The sequence below is a fragment of the Hemitrygon akajei genome, chromosome 29 (assembly GCF_048418815.1).
Source record: "Hemitrygon akajei chromosome 29, sHemAka1.3, whole genome shotgun sequence".
In the NCBI taxonomy this organism is placed as follows: Eukaryota; Metazoa; Chordata; class Chondrichthyes; order Myliobatiformes; family Dasyatidae; genus Hemitrygon; species Hemitrygon akajei.
Genome location: NC_133152.1, coordinates 6,436,294 through 6,453,945, shown reverse-complemented (window position 1 = coordinate 6,453,945; position 17,652 = coordinate 6,436,294). Strand labels below are relative to the sequence as shown.

Below are 17,652 nucleotides of genomic sequence, written 5' to 3'. Positions count from 1 at the left end.
TTGTGCTGAGGGAGATTGTGGAGGAGATATTGTTGCTAATCCAAACTGACTTGGGTCTTCAAGTGAAGAAATCGAGGATCCAATTGCAAAAGGAAGCATTGAGGCTAAGGTCTTGAAGCTTATTGGTTAGTTTTGAGGGGATGATGGTATTGAACGGTGAGCTGTAGTCGATAAGAAGCAACCTGATGTATGCACTTCTGCTTTTCAGATGTTCAACAATTAAAGAGGCTGGTTTATACTGTTGGGTGACCTTGAACTATTTCGCTAGGGTTTGAGGAGGTGAACCAGAGAACATAATGTTAATATAGTTGTGAACTGCTAGACCTGAGAGGGAGATGACTGGCCCCTTTCCCCAAGGGACAGAGACTTAAACTGTTCAAAATAAATTTTTTATCCAAGTACATATATGCCAAATTGTCACCATACCTGAGATGTGTTTTCTTGCAGGCATACACAGTAAATCCAAGAAAAACAATAGAATCGGTGAAAGACCACACCCAACAGGATGGACAAATGACCAAACCACTAAAGCCAATAATGATAAATAAATAAGCAATAAATATCAAGAACATGAGGTACAGAGTCCTTTGGTTATGTGAATAGTTCAGTGTTGGGCCAAGTGAAGTTGAGTTAAGTTATCCGCTCTGGTATTTAAAATCCAATTTGCAAGGGAGAAGAGTAACCCTGCAAAAGAAATATTTAGCAAAGTGTGCAAATATTGTGCAGCATACCGTCTCAGATCCTGGAGATGCAAAGGAAAATCGAGGTTCATAAAAATGATTGCAAGTTTGGGAAGCACAGAGAAATGGAGGAAAGTTGTGGAACTGAATTTAAAAATGAAGAGGCGACAATGGAAAATGAAAAGATGGACTATGGGCAGTGAGGTAAACATTGACACATTTATCATAGTCTAATTTTTTTCTCGTGATGCTTAAGCAGATGTAAGTGGGGGCAGTTAGTTTCAAAGAAGGACCAGGTTCTGTGGGTCTGTTTATGTGTCCTCGCATTTCTTGCCAGGCTTGCTGTGACTGTTCCTTCAGCACATCAAACACAGCAGTTGAACAAGAAGGGCTAATAATATCCATTCAATAAATGATGATGTTGCCACCTAAGCCAACACTGTGACCATTTAATAAAAAGAACATGAAGAGATTCCAGAGGAATGCTGAACTTTGCTGTAAAGTTATTACAACATCATAAGCCTTAAAGGGTGGATCATTCCTCCTGAGCTGAGAAGCAATTAACTAAAGTGATGGAAAAACAATTCCGCAAAATGCTGGCTGGCAACAGGTTAACAGTTCCTGAAGTCAGATGGAAAATCAGAGGAAGATTAAACCTGAAGTCAGACATTTTTCTCCAGTAGGTGTTAAATTTCAAACAGATATGCAGATCAGTTAAGCACCAGGAATCCAATACCTCCTGTTTTATGTTGAGATCAGCATCAGGGACCACATAACTTAATGCCTTTAGTAATGCTTCATAGCCCACATAGTGTGTGTGTGTGTGTGTGTGTGTGTGTGTGTGTGTGTGTGTGTGTGTGTGTGTGTGTGTGTGTGTGTGTGTGTGTGTGTGTGTGTGTGTGTGTGTGTGTGTGTGTGTGTGTGTGTGTGTGTGTGTGTGTGTGTGTGTGTGTGTGTGTACATGCATGCCATTTTTGGGACAAATAGAGTGGAAAAGAAACAGGATTAGGTAGGGAGAATGGAGGGACTGGTGGGCCACGATGTTATCTGAGGAAGGATTGGCACTGAGGCTGGGGTTGCTGTCCTTTAGAGGGCAGTGAGTCAGGTCAGAATTAGTTGCAGGATAGGTTGTCCAGTGTTAGTTGAGAGTGGGATGGATACAGCGGGTGAATACAATCATATAAGAAAGAGCAAAGAAGAGGGATTTTCTATATCACCTTACATCAATCCGAAGTTACCTTCTATTCACTATTAGGTTCAAAATGTATACAATTAAAACCAGGCTGGTCACAGCATGGCATGTGCTTTACTAAGTGGAGCTCCAAACTCAGTAACCAAAGATACAATGACATTGATGTGCAGACTTAGATCGATAGCCTTGCCATCCATTCATTAATTTCATGGGAACAACACACTGCATTTCATTCACAAGAAGTGAACAAGTTTGCAATCTCCAGACTGACTAAGCTGTTTAAGTAAAAGGAGGCCATCCAATGATGAGTATTTCATTTGTGCTTTGACTAATTGACCCATTATGCATTCAAGTCAGACCCTTTAGCTTTGAGCAGCATAGACATACTTGTTGCACAACAAAGTTTGATTAGGTCTTATTAAAAGCTGAAAGTATATATACTCCATTCCAGCTTGAGATTCATTTTCTTGCAGGCAGCCACAAAACAAAGATACACAACAGAATCCACAAGTAAACCCACAGCAGAAAGACGGTCAAACATCCAATATGCAAGAAAAGGACAAGTTACGCAAACAATAAAAAGAGTAAACAAATGAACCGAAGAGTTGCCGAAAGAGAGTCCACAGACGGAATCAGTTCGGTGATGCAGTCAGTCCAGGAGTCCAAAAGTCAGCCCAGCGCTGAAGCAAGTGAAGCTGGTACAGGAACATGTCAGCTGTGTTCGTTCTCTGTCCTCGGCCTTAACGCTTTAATCTTTTAATCTGGCTCAGTGCTTAAATCGGCTAAGCATCAGTTCACTTTTTTGCTCTCGGGGCCTGAACCTGTCACTTCAATCCAGCCTGAAGCTTCAGTCCAGCCCTACATCCATCTAGCAGTGGCCACCATGGCCGTCCCTGCACTCCGGATACCGCAAAAACGCCGGGTTGTGCAGTACGGACGGTGAAAAGCACAGCTCCCAGACCCAAATTACAGGCTTCGGTTCGCAATAATCGTACTCCAGAAAAAGTATTTTTAATCAAATAGTTAGTCATTTTGTTTGTTGCCAACTAAATGTGGCCAAGTCTCTCCAGCACCATTTTGGGACTTAAATTGAGGAAATGGTACCCGTTAAATGAATGAGTGATGCAATCACAGCTATTGAAAGCATATCAATTGCATTTCATTAATGACTGATTTTGTGTGGAATCGATACAAATGTTATTTTATGGAATTAAGTGATGCCAATTTATTTACAATTAAGTGTATGACTGTTTTCAACATGAAGGATGAAGGACTATAGACTAGGTCAAGTCCTAAATCTTAACCAGCAATTGGGTCAGACATTGGGAGAAAGGGTCCTGCCTCAGGTCTGGACACATTGTACTGAGAACCACCTTGATGTTTTAAGAGGAAAGGACAGATTTAGAGCAAATCTTTATTCCAGAGCAAATCAGTGTTAAGGCTATATACAAAACGCTGGAGGAACTCAGCAAATCAGGCAACAGGAACTGATGAAGGCTGTTGCCTGAAATGTTGACGGTTTATTCCCTTCTGCTGGACTGATGAGTTCTGCAGAACCCCTTGTATTTATGAGGCTGTTACTGGGACTGAAGGTTTTGGGTGGATGGGCTGGGGTAATTTTCCCTGGAGTGTAGGGTCTGAGAATTGGCCCCATAGAGGTCTATAAAATCACGAGAGGCAAAGATAAGGTGAATAGCTGAAGTGTTTTCCCCAGGGCGTGAGAGTCCAATACCCGACGGCATATTGAAAGAGGGAAGATTTCAATGGGAACTAAGGGGTAACTTTTTCACACGGGGGTGACGTGTGTTGTCAAAGTGATTGAGGCAGGTAAAACTGCAATGTTTAGACATACAGGTAAACCTGGATAGAGGGATTTTGGCAAAAGACAGGAAAATAGGATTTGGCTCGATCAGTTAGGTGACTCGTTTGACAAGTACAAGATGGGGCAAAGGGCCTGTTTCCCTGCCGGATAACTCCAGGTCTCTGGGACTCCAATAATTCTAAGAATTTGTTGGGAATGGGAAAACTCATTTGAGCATTTTTAACTCCTTGAAGTGTGACTGCAGGCAGACTGAATCACACGCTGGATAAATTAGACTGAAATGGCTCAGGGACAAATAGTTTTCAATGTTTAATTACAAAAAGAAACGGTGAGTGTGAATGATGATCTGCTGTTTCTGAAAGGTATTTAGAAAGGAGGTAATAGAGCAGGTTGCATGGTAAGGGTAAATAGCTGAAGTTCATCATAGGCAGTTAAGCTTTTTGATTTTAGGTGACAACTGCAAGCTCATTTTAAGCATGCTGGGTTTCTTATTTCCACTATTACATAGGGTGGCATGGTGTCACTGTGGTTAGCACAACACTTTACACTGCCAGTAACCTGGCTTCAGTTCCCACCGCTGCTTGCAAGGAATGTGTATGTTCTCCCCACCAACGCATGGGTTTCCTCCAGATGCTCCAGTTTCCACCCACAGTCCAAAGACACGCCGGTTGGTAGGTTAATTGGCCATTGTAAACTGTCCTGTGATTAGGCTGGGATTAAATTGGGGGATTGCGGGGAGGCGTCGTTCAAAGGGTCGGAAGGGCCTATTCCACACTGTATTTGAATAAGTAAATAAATTACAATCAGTTACAGTCACACAGCAGGCAATTAGGAAATAGGCCCTCTGGCCCAACTCAACATGCTAGCAAGTTCATCCCATCTAACCATGTTTGGCCCACGGCCCTCTGAAACCTCTCTGATCCATGTACTTATCTAGATAGCTCTTCAGGTGGCCACCTCAACCACCATTTCTGGCAGCTCATTCCAAATATACACCAGTTTGCATGAAGAAGCTGCTACTGATGTACCTTTTAAATATCTGCATCTTAAATCTTATGGCCTCTCATTTTAAGCACCCCCTCCCTAAGAATCCTTGCCCTAATTCTAACATGCATCGTTGGCAGATACAGTGCAGTCAAGGAGACAAAATTATTGAAACAAAACATACTGGGAAATCTCCACAGATCAGGCAGCAACTGCACAAAATGAAACGGCTCATGTTTCCAGCTGGAAACTCTTTATCAGAATTGATAAAGATACTCTAACCATAGATGTTGACACTGTTCCTTTATCCACAAATGCTCCTTACCTGCTGAGTGTTTTCAGTATTCTTTGATTTTATTTTATATTTTTACACCTGCAGTTTTTTATTTTTTTCCCACAAGGTGAAGTATTGGACTGAAGTCTGTGTGGGAATGCCAGGAATTTGGTAGGAGAATGTGGGCAATTGCTTGTGGCATCAAGGTAAGGATTCTCACACAATTCTAGGACATTATGATTCCTTTTCACTAGACTGTGTTGGAACTGCCCATGGAGACCCAAAGAGGGCCAACCTGCGGTGCTGGTGGGAAGTCTGCAAATGGGACCCAGCAGGAATGGCTCTGCAACTTCATGTGTGAGGCAAAAGATGAAGAGTGCATTGTTCCACTTTAGGTCTTTGGGGATTACTTTCTCGATTAACTAAGTTTAGTTAAATGATTTTAATTGCTTAAAACTTCTTTTGCATTTTAATTCAGTTTCTGTCTCTTGGATTTTAGTAATTTTAAGAAATTCTCCATTGTTAGATTGAAACAGTTTCTGAATGCCAGAAACATTTAGAAGGACAGGTCTGACCGCCGGTTATGTCAGGAGCATTGGTGGCTCCTGTGAAGACTTGCTGGTCCACTATGCCTGGAGAGGGACAAGAGAGTATAAGGATCCAATACTAAATTCTCTTACACAAACATTTCCCAGTGTCGAGAACCTTATGATCAATAGTCATTGGTCAAATCAAGCCTGTTCAGGTCTTGGATACACCTGAAAGGAGAACGTTCAGAGGTCTCTGCTGGGTCATTGAAAGAAGCAACCAGCTTGGGCCTCCTCCCACCTTTTTCCCATAATTTACAGTATATCATTCCTTTCTCAACTTTCCATTGAATCTGCATAATGGATCATATGAGTCCACTGTATGACAAGTCTCATCTCATCAATACCCCGCCCCACCTCCCCCACCATTCTTGGGTCAGTGACTGTAATGGGAGATGGTGTGCTGGGCATTGGCGCCTGTACTTGCCAAGGTGTGTTAGGCAGTGCCGATGCGGTGGGCTCTCAGTTTGTCCATGGGCGCAGCATGATGACATTCAGTGGCACACGGGCCTTGTGTATTACCCTTCCCCAGCAAAGCTTTCTACCACTGAGAAGTGTACAAACAAAACTCAAAAGGCTTGGTGGGATGCAGCTGGAGAGGGGAAGTCCAGATGAGTGAGTAGAGGGATTGTGATGAGGGTCAGCTGTTGTGGCTTGCTGCTGAGATGGGCTGTAATCATCATTTAGGCCTTGAGGCTGATGTGGATGCTGAGGAAGGGATCTTTGATCAGCCTTGAGTTCTACAACAAAGAAACAGGCTCTTAGGCTAGTAAATCTGTGCTGACTATCAAACACCCATTTACACTGATATTAGACTGAAACCATTTTACCACTCCTCCATCTTATCACTTGCCTACAATCATCGACACACTAGCAGCAATTCACAGAGGTCAATTGACTGACTAAGCAGCATGTCTTTGAGATGAGGGAGGAAACTGGAGGGAGAACATGTAAACATCACACCGGCAGCAGCTGACATCAAGACCGGACTCTGTCAGCAGTCGGTGTAGTTGCTGGTTTGAGCTGGATCTTGTGACCAGTGTGTGGAGTCGAGATTTAGTGAGGGCAATGATATTGTTGGCTGTTAGGGTGTGCACCTGAAGCTAGGGAGTGAAGAGAAGCAAGTAAATATATCACTTAAGGAGGATGTATTGGTTTATGTTTCTAGTTCTGAGATTGGACCTGTGCAGGGAGTCCTTAGAAGCCAACCTCTCCAGCATTTGGGACTCCCACAAGTGAACAGTTCACACCAAATGAAAAATCTCAGGTAGACCACTGAACAATGAATTGGCTGCTATTGCACACCTAGTATTCTCCACACCACATGTATGAAGCCCCTAACTTTCATTCAAGTGTTCCCTTTCAGGGAAATTAGGTATGTAGCACACAAGAACATACCACAGTGCTTGAACCAATTTCCAAGCCATGGTGCTTGGTACTTATGAGTTTTAAATTTGTTCTCACCTAGATTACTTGATGTTATAATCATTCACTGTTCCATCATCAGTTCCTGAACAATCAAAGTCCCATGAATGATCAAAGTAATATCAATATTTCTGAGTATTTATCTATTAAGTGAAATCACTCAGAGTTTCTCCAGAGGTATTCTATAACTTCACTGCAGCTTTGGTGTGGAATGGGAGCAATTCTAGGAAACTCTCTGCCAGTGAATTGATTTCCAACAAGACAGGTATTACAGTAAAGTACAGCTATTGTTGAAATGAGTAATAACTATCTTTGAAACTACAGCCATTTCAGTACTCACTTCGAGTGACAACTCCTTCCAGTCGGATGATGTTGGGATGGTCAAATTGGCCCATGATACTGGCCTCACTCAGGAAGTCCCGCCGCTGTTTTTCTGTATATCCTACTTTGAGAGTTTTTAAAGCAACAGGGATCTCTCGTTTTGCTGGCAATTTCAGACGACCGTAGCATACTTCACCAAATTCACCTGTATAACAGATAAGTGTTGAAAGCGACAGTCCAAATCTAATGGATTCCAACAGAGAGCATTTGCTTTGGGTGTTGGTGCTAAGTCAACAACATTGGCTTAATATTCAGTTTCATGGAAATGAATATTGGATAGGAACATAACATCTTATTCTCGTAACAACATGCACTCAACCATACCAGCTTCGGAGGTTTAGATGCTCTAACTTTCAGGAATATGGATAGGGGGTGCAGCCCCTTTAAAGATTCAGGCCACCCCATTAATTGGCAGCCATGTTTTGGCATCAAGATTTAATATTTAAAGAGTACCTGAACTGAAGTTTGGTACTCAATCATTCAGCTCAATTTTGGATTCTCGTCTAGCATCTCATTTAGAATCCTGTCTTCATTTCAGTTGTGTCTCACTTCTAGTCCCGGCACTTGACTCCTAATTATCCTCATCTCGGTCTCCCATCACAGTTATCCTCCAAACAGCTGAGTAAAGGGTATAAATAATGCCCTCTAATGACCCAAGAATAAATAATCACGGAAGCATCTGCAATAATTATTTACATTGCTAAAAGGGAAAGAGAAGCAAATGAATTTCTCACCTGAACCAATAACTTTCTCAATTTTTATTCGTGATGCCTCTATTTCTCGGGCAAATTCTCGGACAGCGAGACCTGGGTCTTCGTAGGTGTGAGGGTCAACGTAAATCTTTGGGTCTGGGAATCTGACTGTTAAAGCAACAGCACAACAGTTTCTGTGACACTATTTCAAACATTATGGCAAGATATGAATTAGTCATGCTTGGCCCGAGTATCAGGGTTCCAGAACCTGGGTGAAGAAAATGAATGCTCCGTACGTTGGAGTGCCAAACAGTCCTACCTTGTCCTGCATATAATTAGCTTTATTGAGTATTTTTGGAGTGGGATTAATTCAGGTAAGCCACAGCACTATACCAGTACCTTCAGATGGAATTACATCTTTAGAAAGAGGTGACATAGGGTCAGAGAATGTAGAATCTTTGTGGGTGGAGTTAAAAAAAGCCATGATGGGAATCATATATAGGCCTCCAAATAGTAGCCAGGATGTGGGGTTGAGATTGCAAAGGGAGCTAGAAAAGGCACGTAATAAGGGTAATGACACAATTGTAATGGGGGCATTCAATTTGCAAGGAAATTGGGAAAATCAGATTGGTGTCGGATTGAAAGAGAGGGAATTTGTTGAATGCATACGAGATGGCTTTTTACAGCAGCTTGTGCTTGAGCCTACTCAGGGAAAAATTATCTTAGATTGGGTGTTGTATATTAACACAGACCTTATTAGGGAGCTTAATGTAAAGGAAACATTAGGAGGCAGTGATCATAATGTGACTGAATTCATACTGCAATTTGAGAGGGAGAAGCATAACTCACATGCATCAGTATTGCAATGGAATAAAGGGAATTACAGAGACATGAGAGAGGAGCTTGCCCAGGTGGATTGGAAGAGGATACTGGTGAGGATGACGGCAGAGCAGAGATGGCTGAAGTTTCTGGGAATAGTTCACAAGGCGCAGGATAGATAAGTCCCACAGAGAATGAAGTTCTCAAATGGCGAGGGTAGGTAACCATGGCTGACAAGGGAAGTTAAGGATTGCATAAAAGCCAAGGAAAGGGCACGTAATGTAGTAAAAGTGAGTGGGCAGTTGGATGACTGGGAAGCTTTTAAAAACCAAAAAAAGGCAACTAAAAAAGCTATAAGAAGGTAAAAGATGAAATATAAGTGCAAACTAGCCAATAATTTAAAGCAGGTTACTCAAATTTTTTGGTTATATAAAGAGTAAAAAGGGAAATAAGAGTTGATATTGGACCATGATATTGGACAATGATGCTGGTGAGGTAATAATGGGGGACAAAGAAATGGCAGGTGCACTTAATGGCTATTGCATCTGTTTTCACTGTGTAAGACACTATCTGTGTGCCTGAGATCCATGAGTGTCAGGGAGCAGGAGTGAGTGTCAATTAAATTACAAAGGAAGAAGTCCATGGCAAGCTCAAAGGTCCTAAGGTGGATAAGTCACCTGGACCAGATGGACTACATCCCAGAGTCCTGTGAGAGCTTGCTGAAGAGATAACAGATGAAATGGGCAAGATCTTTCAAGAATCACTGATTCTGGCACGGTACTGGAAGACTGGAAGATTGTAAAGGTCACTCCACTTTTCAAGAAGGGAGGAAGGCAAAAGAAAGGAAATTTAAAGGCCAGTTAGCCTAATGTCAGTGGTTGGGAAAGTGCTGGAGTCTATTATTAAGGATGAAGTTTTGGGGTACTTTGAGACTAACGATAAAATAAGTCAAGGTCAGCATGGTAAAGGAAAATCTTGCCTGACAAATCTATTAGAGTTCTTTGATTTAGTAGCAAGCAGGATGGATAAAGGAGAGGCAATGGATGTCATTTACTTGGATTTTCAGAAAGCATTTGATCAGGTGCCACACATGAGGCTGCTTAACAAGATAAAATCCTGTGACGTTACAGGAAAGATACTGGCATGGATAGCGGAATGGCTGACAGGCAGGAGGCAGTGAGTGGGAATTATAGGGACTTTTTCTGGCTGGCTGCCAGTGACTAGTGGTGTTCCTCAGGGTCAGTATTGGGACTGATACTTTTCACATTGTTTGTCAATGATTTGAATAATGGAATTAATGGCTTAATGGCAAAATTTGTGGAGGATATGAAGATAAGTGGAGGGGTATGTAGTGCCAAGGAAGAAATGTGATTGCAACATGATTTTGACAAATTGGAAGAATGAGCAAAAAGTGGTGTATGGAATACAGTGTTGGGAAATGTATGATAATGCATTTTAATAAAAGGAACATCAGTGCGGACTAAAATCTAAATAGGAAGAAGGTTCAAACATCCGAGGTGCAGAGAGACTTGGAAATCCTCATGCAAGAATCCCAGAAGGTTAATTTACAGGTTGAGTCTGTGGTAAAGGTGGCAAATGCAAACTTGACATTTATTTTTGAGGGGGATAGAATATAAAACTAAGGAGATAATGCTGAGCGTTTATAAGACACTAGTCAGGCCACACTTGCAGTAATGTCAACAGTTTTGGTCCCCAAAACTGTTGTCATTGGAGAGAGTACAGAGGAGGTATATGAGAACTATTCCAGCAATGAAAGGGTTGACATATCAATGTTTGGCAGCTTTGGGCCTGTACTCACTGGAATTTAGAAGAATATATGGGGATCTCATTGAAATGTACTGAACATTGAAAGGACCAGACAGTTGGATGTGGAGAGGATGTTTCCTATGTTGGGGGTATCCAGAAGTAGTGGGCACAGCCTCAAAATTGAGGGGTGCCATTTTTGAACAGAGGTAAGGAGGAATTGCTTTAGCCAGAGAGTAGTGCATCTGTGGAATGCTCTGCCACAGACTGCAGTGGAGGCCAAGTCTGTGCGTATTCTTAAAGCAGAAGTTGATCATTTCCTGATCGGTCAGGGAATCAAAAGATATAGTGAGAAGGCAGGTGTATGGGGTTGAATGGGATCCGGGATCAGCCATGATGGAATGGTGGAGCAGATTCAATGGGCTGAATGGCCTAATTCCACTACTATGCCTTATGGTCTTATGATCTTCATTAGAAGGAATGCAATGGTTCAAGAGTTCACTCATTGCCATCTCCTCAGAGGGTCAGAAAATGCTGAACTTATCAAGGATGCCATTATCCTATAAGCTGATTAAAAGAAAACCAAGCATTAGAATCAGAACTTAAATTTGGCACTTTCTTTACTTATATTGCTAAATATATGTCATATTTCTGTTTAAATTGAATGATTTATTGAACTGAATATTTCTTCAGTTTTCACATAGATTTAAAAAGAATCAAGTGAACAAGAGCTATTGCCCGCTGTCTGGATCACCATAATGTCACTTTGGATAGGTCTATTCAGGAAAAGCCAGAAATGTGAGATACATCTCAGGCCACACTGTAGTTGTGTCTCCTCCCTGTGGAATGGGAGTTTGAATTAAGTTCCAACCTACAAGCTGCATAGATGTAAATCATCCTGATAGTATTTGAATAAGAACTTGCAGTTCCTTTCTTGACTTGCCTTCTATTTATTTCTATCTTAGCCATTGGTACTCAGACCAAATGATTTGGACAGTCGGTCATTCATTTGGCATGTGTGTGATTACCTGTGTGAAAATTAGTTGTTTTACATACCCTACCTCTCATAAACATGATGCTAACTTAACTGGCTACTCTAAGTTATTCCTTGTGAGTGTAGTGAACATGTGGCGTGCGAGGGAGAATGGACTATGAGGAAATCAGGAGGAGGTTATAGAACAAATAGTCTCCGCCCATGTCAAAGAAAGCAAATCTATAATACGATATAAAAGACATCTCATTCTCCATGATCTAATGTCAACTTCTTAATGAAGCGAATATTATTCCTGTACTTACGGTGTCCATTTTGGTAATACATCTTCTCTTCGTCAGGATCCTGAAATGCTTTACTGTACCCACACCTCCTGTAAGAAAGATTTAACCATGTTACAGTAACTCTAGAGGGATCTTCAGTTTGAACAGTGTCTGCTCAGTAACACAGCCCACCGTGTGACTCTTACACGGCATGCATTTAATCACTAGGCCTGCTATTAATGTGCCATCAAGATCAATAGCTTCTTGTAAAACCTTTCTTTGAAATTGAAACTGTGGTTTGTAATAGTTGAAAACAAGACAGAGAGATTACTGCGCATCACAGAAATTGTCAAATTGGAATTTCAAAAGAGAAAGTCTTCCTCTTGCCATGGATGCTGTCTGACTAGCTGCGTTTATTTCAATGTTTATTGTTTTTATTTCATGCTTCCAACATCTGTGTTACTTTTTTACATTTTCATTTGAATTATCATTTATCTTGGCTCTCATTCTACGAAACAAAGCAATCTTCAATACTTGCCAGATCCTTGGACAGTTAGTTTTGGACAATTATAATGCTTGTTTAAAAAGTATAATTTATTGGAGTAATTTTAAAAAAATATTTAAAAGGCCAGGTGGAGTCTGGAGAGAAAGAAATCAAGTCAACTGAACTACAGGTGCTGAAAAAGAGTTATTGACTTGAAACTCTAACTCATCCCAAAAGTGCTGCTTGACCTGCTGAGTTTGTTCAGAGCTTTCATAAGAACATAAGGAGTAGGCCATTCGGCCCATCGAGCCTGCTCTGCCATTCAATAAGATCATGGCTGATCTAACCATGGACTCAGCTCCACCTACCTGCCTTTTCCCCATAACCCTTAATTCCCCTACTATGCAAAAATCTACCCATCCATGTCTTAAATATATTTACTGAGGTAGCCTCCGCTGCTTCATTGAGCAGAAAGTTCCACAGATTCACCACTCTCTGGGAAAAGCAGTTCCTCCTCATGTCCGTCCTAAATCTACTCCCCCGAATCCTGAGGCTACGTCCCCTAGTTCTAGTCTCACCTACCAGTGGGAACAACTTTCCTGCCTCTTTCTTATCTATCTCTTCCATAATTTTATATGTTTCTATAAGATCTCCTCTCATTGTTCTGAATTCCAGTGAGTACAGTCCCAGGCAACTCAATCTCTCCTCATAGTCTAACCCCCCTCATCTCTGAATTAACCTGGTGAACCTCCTCTGCACCGTCTCCAAAGGCAGTATATCCTTCCTCAAGTAAACAGACCAGAACTGCACGCAGTACACCAGGTGTGGCCTCACCAGTATCCTATTAAGTTGCAGTATAGCCTCCCTGCTCTTAAATTCAATCCCTCTACCAACATTCCATTTGTCTTCTTGATAGCCTGCTGCACCTGCAAACCAACTTCTGTGATTCATGCACAAACACTCCCAAGTCCCTCTGCACAGCAGCATGCTGCAATCTTTTTTACCATTTAGATAATAATCTGCTCTTTCATCTTTCCTTCTAAAGTGGATGACCTTGCATTTACCAACATTGTACTCCATCTGCCAGACCCTTGCCCACTCACTTAACCTATCTATATCTCTCTGCAGACTCTCTGTAGCTTCTGCACAATTTGCTTTGCCACTCAATTTAGTATCATCAGCAAACACTCGGTCCCCTCTTCCAGATCGTTAATGTATATCATGAGCAGTTGCAGGCCCAGCACCGACCCCTGTGGCACACTGCTCACCACTGATTACCAACAAGAGTAACACCCATGTATTCCAACTCTCTGCTTCCTATTAGTTAACCAGTACTCTAGTATAATCTAATATATCACCTCCAATTCCATGCATTCTTATGGACAAGTCTTTTACGTGGCACCTTATCGAACACCTTCTCGAAATCCAAGGAAGTAATGTCCATCTGTTCCCTTCTATCCACTGTGCTCGTCAGATCCTCAAAGAGCTTCAGTAAGTTTGTCAAACAGTTCTTTCACAAGAACACAAAAAATATGGGAGCAAGAATAGACCACTCAGCCCCTAATTCCTGAACCAGTGTTCAATACTGACCCACTGCTTCAGCTCCTCTTCTGTGCCAGTTCCAAATAACCCTCAATCCCCTGAACTTTCAAATATTTATCTATCGCTGCCTTAAGCGTATCCAATGATCAGGCCTCCATTATTCCTTCCAGAGATTCACTACCCTCTAAAAGATAAAAAACATCTCCATGCCTTACTTTTAAATGAACAGCCGTTTGTTTGCCATTATACCCATATGTATGTACTTTTATTTCAGGTCTCCTGCATTTACATTTTTCTGCTTTTTAGTTTTTGATAATTACTTGGCTTTACTCCAGAAAATTACCATAAAATGTGTGGATGGACTGAAATACCCCCCACCCCCCCACAGACAGCTCTTTCCAGCCATGTCTCCATCCATGTCTCCATATTGTCATATTCTATATAGGCATCCGTTAGTCTCATGAGACCATGGATTTGCACCTTGGAAGGTTTTTCCAGGGCGCAGGCCTGGGCAGGGTTGTATGGGAGTTGCCCAAGCTGCAAGCCTTCCCCTCTCCATGCCACCGATGCTGTCCAAGGGAAGGGCACTAGGACCCATGCAGCTTGGCACCGGTGTCATCACAGAGCAATGTGTTGTTAAGTGCCTTGCTCAGCTGAGGCTCGAACCAGTGAAGTTCAGATCACTAGACCGATGCCTTATCCACTAGGCCACGCACCAACACCGTCAGTGCAATATAAAATACCAACCGGTTCCTTTTTCTGACTGCTGGTGTTCTAAGAATGAAAGTGTTCGAAATTGAATTAGAAATTTCAACCATGGTTTAAATAGTCATTATTAATTATTGAATTAGTAAAACTGAAATTTGCACATCCTGTTCATAGCAACGGATTTACCTTCAATCACCACATTCAACTTACAAGTCTTATAGAACGGAACAACATTCTCATTGGACAGAGGAATCAGGAATAGGAGTAGACAGTCCAGCTCTGTTCCGCCATTCAACAAGATTGGTTCAGGTCTTCTACCTCAGTAATGTTTTCCTGATTCTCTTCATGTCAGAAAGTACCTAAGTGCTGTAAATAGGTTCTCCAATTGTCCTACTGAAATGCCTACAGTGAGCTGCAGATGTGGTCTGTACCTTGACTATAGACTTGGGCACAATTGGGTTACACCTTTTCCTTAATTAGCAAAGGAATCAGTGAAACGTTAATTTTGGGGTATTCTTTGGCTATGGCTGGAAGTTATATATATAGGCATCCGTTAGTCTTGAGAGACCATGGATTTGTGCCTTGGAAAGTTTCCAGGGCGCTGGCCTGGGCAGGGTTGTATGGGAGACCGGCAGTTGCCCAAGCTGCAAGTCTCCCCTCTCCACACCACCGATGTTGTCCAAGGGAAGGGCAAGGGTCGATACAGCTTGGCACCCGTGTGGTTAGGAGCCTTGCTCAAGGTCACAATACGCTGCCTTAGCTGACGCTCGAACTAGCGACCTTCGGATCACTAGACCAACGCCTTAACCACTTGGCCACACTGGAAGTAGATCAAGCAGTTTATACTTAAGGCAGGTCAGTATAGGAAGAGGAACAGCAGGCTTTGCAAAACAGAGTAAAATTAAACATAAATCTAGGCAGGCAAGTGAAACCAAAATGAAGAGTAAATGAATTGGATTTAATTAGGTGTCCTAGGATTGATCTTACAACTAACAACCATTGTAACTTTTTCACAGTAATGTTTTATGTTCTGATTATATGTAAACAAGACAGAAAAGCAAGTTCCCTGTAGCTGTGGGGAGTGTGGGAAATCTCTTATTTAAACAGAAACACCATACCTACATCTATATTCTGATGCATAAATCTATATATATCTGCACATGAATATTTCTACTACTTTTTTTTAGCACACTGCAGCAGCCTTTTACACACATACATACATTTCACAGAAATAAGAGCACCTCCAATGTCATCATTTTCTACACTGCAGAGAAATGTAATCAAGTAAACATGAGGCTCTGGGGTAGGATGTTAATCTGGGCTGGTGTGCACATTGAACTGATCAGCTTCCATCAGAGAATCACTGACATGCACTGATCAAAAAGCAACACAGGAACAGACTCAATCATTTTGTAATGTGTAAAAAGGTAAGGGTCTTTTTCTCCTCCCAACGAGGAACAGCTGCCACAGCTGAGATGTGGTGTTTATAGTCAATAACTACAATCTCAAAAAGCTCTGTGCAATCTTTAAGTTATTTCTACAAGAGTGTGTACATATGTAAACTTTCAGGGCAAGATTTCCATTGGTAAGAATTATCACAGCTCAGTGAAATAAAAATAATAATTCTGACAGAGAAATTATTCTAGCATAAAGGCCCTCTCTGATCTATTTCAGTTGATGAAAGTATCAAAATTTTTGCCCTGTAGTTACCATGGTGACCTTAAATGTACACACCATAACCTGCATTCAACAACAGGACCAAGGGAAAAGCATTTATGTGTGGCCTATTGAGCCATTCATCCAGGAGGACCACAACCTTGTCATAGGGTTTCGAGGCTTGCGTGCCTAGTGACCCGGAGACCTAGGTTGGCTGGAGTCAGGGCTTCTGCTCTGGCTCTTAGCAGGGTCACCCATGCCAAACAGGTCAATGAGTAGAGGCCAGATGAAAAGTGGCCCACTGGTCCTCTGGACCTCCAGCTTTGGGGCTTCAGCTCAGGGTTTGCTACCCTGACTGGTCAAAAACAATCGTTAGGGTAAAAGCAATGAAGAGTTCTTTTATATAGACAGAGTTGGAGGCCGCTCATTGCTGCCCCAAATGCCAGTGGCATACCAGTAATTAAAGTTGTTCCATTCCTGTCCATCACAAGGCAGAATATGTGCATTAATAGGGAGAAGGACTCGCAATTCCTCCCCAAACTTTCTTCTGCGAAGCTTCATTCATCAAAGTACAGTATTAAGCACTGTAATGTTTGCTTTGAATCTCTATTTGGCTGCATTTGTTTGTAACCAAGGCTGAAAGAAGATGTGGTTTTCCATATGCAGCTTGCTCTGAATATTTGAATGTTCATCAAAATACTGATCTAAGCAGCAGGAATTGATAGCTCTTCCCATCATGTCTGGAGGACAGGTGAGCTGAAAGTCTCAGCTCTGAGATTATAATGTAGTTAAGTGACTGGTCTGAATATGACTTGATTATGCTAATATAAAATACAAAATAAAAAATATACAATGGGCAGAGTTGACTGAAAAGTTGAGGGGAATCATCCTATAAACTGACACAAAGTATTTGAAGGTATGCACATGGTTCCCCTGGAATTTAACTTCTAAATAAAACTGTAGGACATGAGAATACAAAGTCAAACCAGAGAAAGGTAACTGTCACGAAGGAAGGCCTCCCACACCAGATTACAACCTTTGTTGGGATTCATTCTATAGATTTGATGAGTAGGCCCACAACAAAATGAATCTCAAGGTTGTATGTAGTGACGTGTATGTACTTTGATAACAAAATTTGCTTTGAACTTTGAACTTGGGAAAACAATAATAAAATACAGAATAAAATGTTACGGTTACAGAGAAAGTGCAGTAAGGCCGATAATAAGATACGAGGCAGATTTTGAGATCAAGAGTCCACTTTCTTGCCCTAGGGTCAGTCCAGTACTCTCATGGCACTGCCACTGAGTCTAATGGCAGACGCCTTCAGGCTTTTGTACGTTCTGCCCAATGGGAGGGGGAGAAGACAGAATGCTGCTTTGTTTTAAAAA

At 41.7% G+C, this 17,652-nt stretch overlaps 1 protein-coding gene across 2 annotated transcripts in view; it reads right to left on the bottom strand.

The window, feature by feature from the left end:
• epha8 (eph receptor A8) overlaps positions 1-17,652 on the bottom strand; it is a 567,400-nt gene that overhangs the window by 112,581 nt on the left and 437,167 nt on the right. For both annotated transcript variants that reach the window (XM_073031661.1, XM_073031662.1), the window contains exons 9-11: positions 11,917-11,984; positions 8,080-8,205; positions 7,305-7,490 (exon numbers count right to left, since the gene is read on the bottom strand). In XM_073031661.1, coding sequence (XP_072887762.1) covers positions 7,305-7,490; positions 8,080-8,205; positions 11,917-11,984 — 380 coding nt within the window. The remainder of the gene's footprint in view (positions 1-7,304; positions 7,491-8,079; positions 8,206-11,916; positions 11,985-17,652) is intronic.